This window comes from Nyctibius grandis, chromosome 28 (genome assembly GCF_013368605.1).
Source record: "Nyctibius grandis isolate bNycGra1 chromosome 28, bNycGra1.pri, whole genome shotgun sequence".
NCBI classification, from domain to species: Eukaryota; Metazoa; Chordata; class Aves; order Nyctibiiformes; family Nyctibiidae; genus Nyctibius; species Nyctibius grandis.
The window spans coordinates 4,215,410-4,218,455 of record NC_090685.1 but is presented as its reverse complement, the minus strand read 5'-3'; the positions used below and the strand labels follow the sequence as shown (position 1 = coordinate 4,218,455).

The window sequence follows — 3,046 nt, the reverse complement described above, 5'->3', positions numbered from 1 at the left end:
CGACTCGCCCCCCCGATCCCGCCGCGGGGGCCGGCGGAGCAGCGCGGAGCGGCGCGGGAGCAGCGCGGAGCGGGCGCGGGGCGTGGGGGCCCGCACCTCCCCGCAGCGGTGTCATGCCCCTGGGCAGCCCGGCCGGGAGCCGCTCGCACTGCGCTGGGACACGGAGGTAGCGGCTCGGCGCAGCCCCCCCAAGCAGCAGCCGCCGCCCCTCCCCGGGCACCGAGGTCCCGTCCGCCGCCCCGCCGCTCCCCCGCCCCGTCGGGTCTCTCCGTCGCCGAGTGTCCCCGAGCAGCGGAGTTCTCCGACCAGCCACCATGGCCACCCTGCTCCGCAGCAAGCTTTCCAACGTGGCCACCTCGGTGTCCAACAAGTCCCAGGCGAAGATGAGCGGCATGTTCGCCAGGATGGGCTTCCAGGCGGCCACCGACGAGGAGGCGGTGGGGTTCGCCCACTGCGACGACCTGGACATGGAGCACCGGCAAGGGCTGCAGATGGACATCCTCAAGTCCGAGGGCAGCGAGGAGGGCGCCGAGCCGCCTCTGGAAGGGGACATCCACTACCAGCGGGACGGCACCGGCCCCCCGCCGCCCTCCGCCTCCAAGGAGGCGGTGGGATGCTCGGAGCTCTCCGGGCAAGGCAAGCCCAAGATCACGGCCTGGGAGGCGGGCTGGAACGTCACCAACGCCATCCAGGTACGGCCGCCGCCGCGCCGGCACCGCCGGGCACCGGGGAGCGCGCCCCGCTCCCGGCCCCGCTCCCCGCTCCCGGCCCCGCTCCTTGCTCCGCGCCCGGCTCGCCGGCAGCCTCGGGGTGATCGCAAACCCACTTCGGGGAAAAGAGGGGGGAAAAAGGCAAAAAGGGAAAAAAAAAAAGAAAAAAAAGAGGAAGAAAACATGGGGAAAGATAGAGGAAAAAATAGTGGGGGGAAAAGGGAAAAAAATAAAAAAGGGAAAGGAAAACAACCCCGAACTCGGATCTCTGCCTCGCCCCCCGCCCCCGGCATAGCGCGCAGAGCCGGGAGGGGTGCTGGCCCCAAGCCCCGTCCCGCCGCCCCTCCCCGCGGGGCCGGGCTGGCGGCTGTCCCCGTCGGGCTGTCCCAGCACTGGGCCGGGGGGCGAGGGGGACCCCAGGGGGTGAGGGGGGATCCCGGGGGATACCCGGACCGGCGGTGGGGCTGCATCGGGGTGGGCCCTGGCCGACCCCTCCGGGTGTCCCTGGCTCTGGGGGTCTGGGTGCATTGAGAGGGGCTGGGGGCAGAGAGGGTAGAGATTGGGGCAAAGCCTGGGTGCTGAAACTGTGCTGGCTTGTTCTGGGTGCTCCGGGGTGAGAGTGTGCGGGTGTGCGTGGGTGTGCGGGTGTGCGTGAGTGTGCGGGTGTGCGGGTGTGATTGCGCGGGTGTGATTGGGGCGTTGGTACGTCAGAGAGAACGGGGAGGGGGTGTGTAATCATGTGTGGCCGTGATTGCGTGGCGTGACTGCGTGGGTGTGATGGTGCGCAAGCCAGACAGCGAGCGTGCATGTGACTGCGACTGTGCGACTGCGTGTGCCCGGGTGCGGGCGCCTGCCTGGTCCCCTCCGTGAGACGAGCAACACGGTGTCCATTTTGTCTCTTTCCAGGGGATGTTTGTTCTGGGCCTGCCCTATGCCATCCTTCATGGTGGATACCTAGGACTCTTTTTAATAATTTTCGCTGCAGTGGTTTGCTGCTACACTGGGAAAATCCTTATTGCCTGTCTTTATGAAGAGAATGAGGATGGGGAGATAGTCAGGGTGAGAGACTCCTACGTGGACATAGCGAACGCGTGCTGCGCGCCTCGCTTCCCCACCCTCGGAGGCAGAATTGTGAACGTGGCTCAGATCATTGAACTGGTCATGACCTGCATTCTCTATGTGGTGGTCAGTGGGAACCTGATGTACAACAGCTTCCCCAACTTGCCCGTCTCCCAGAAGTCGTGGTCCATCATTGCCACGGCAGTGCTCCTGCCTTGTGCGTTCTTGAAGAACCTCAAGGCAGTCTCCAAGTTCAGCTTGCTCTGCACATTAGCCCACTTTGTCATCAACATCTTGGTGATTGCCTACTGCCTCTCCAGGGCACGTGACTGGGCCTGGGACAAAGTCAAGTTTTACATTGATGTGAAGAAGTTTCCCATCTCCATTGGCATCATTGTCTTCAGCTACACCTCGCAGATCTTTCTGCCTTCCTTGGAGGGGAACATGCAGAACCCCAAGGAGTTTCATTGCATGATGAACTGGACTCACATAGCAGCTTGCATCCTTAAGGGACTCTTTGCCTTGGTTGCCTATCTGACCTGGGCCGATGAGACCAAGGAAGTCATTACAGACAACTTGCCATCCACCATTAGGGCAGTAGTCAATATTTTCTTGGTGGCCAAAGCCTTGCTCTCGTACCCCTTGCCGTTCTTTGCGGCTGTGGAAGTCCTGGAGCGGTCCCTTTTCCAAGATGGAAACAGGGCGTTCTTCCCCAACTGCTATGGGGGTGATGGGCGCCTCAAATCCTGGGGACTCACCCTCAGATGTGCCCTGGTAGTTTTCACCCTGCTCATGGCTATCTATGTCCCGCATTTTGCCCTCTTGATGGGTCTTACTGGGAGCCTCACGGGCGCAGGGCTCTGTTTCCTGCTCCCCAGTCTTTTCCACCTCAAACTCTTGTGGAGGAAGCTTTTGTGGCACCATGTCTTCTTTGATGTCGCCATTTTTGTTATAGGTGGTATCTGCAGTGTCTCTGGGTTCATCCACTCTTTAGAAGGCCTCATAGAGGCCTTCAGAACCAACGCTGAAGACTAAGGAGGGGCCAGAGCCGGTTGCAGTAGGAGAATCGCATCGAACATCTGCATAGCCAAATAATTCTGCATCCCTGTAATGGAAAGAGTCATTATTTTCGTTACGTGCATCCAACAAATTCTATGTCATAGAATCTGCAAATTAAAGGAAATAAGAAGCGATGGAAGTGTTCACCCTGCCGTCTTTTTAAATAAGCTAAGATTTAAATATATTTTTTTGGTTATTTAGAATTTTTTGAAGGAAAT

General features: G+C 60.0%; 1 protein-coding gene across 1 annotated transcript; it reads left to right on the top strand.

Annotated features, from left to right (window-relative positions):
* The first annotated feature begins 314 nt into the window (after positions 1-314).
* SLC32A1 (solute carrier family 32 member 1) lies at positions 315-2,804 on the top strand. Its single transcript, XM_068419757.1, has 2 exons — positions 315-692; positions 1,617-2,804. The coding sequence occupies exons 1-2, from the start codon at positions 315-317 to the stop codon at positions 2,802-2,804; spliced, it is 1,566 nt and encodes a 521-aa protein (XP_068275858.1).
* The last annotated feature ends 242 nt before the right edge of the window (positions 2,805-3,046 follow it).

Coding starts and splice junctions, on each gene's coding strand:
- SLC32A1 (XM_068419757.1), top strand. CDS start 315: ATGGCCACCCTGCTCCGCAGCAAGCTTTCCAACGTGGCCACCTCGGTG. Junction 693..1,616: donor ACGTCACCAACGCCATCCAG/GTACGGCCGCCG, acceptor GTCTCTTTCCAG/GGGATGTTTGTTCTGGGCCT.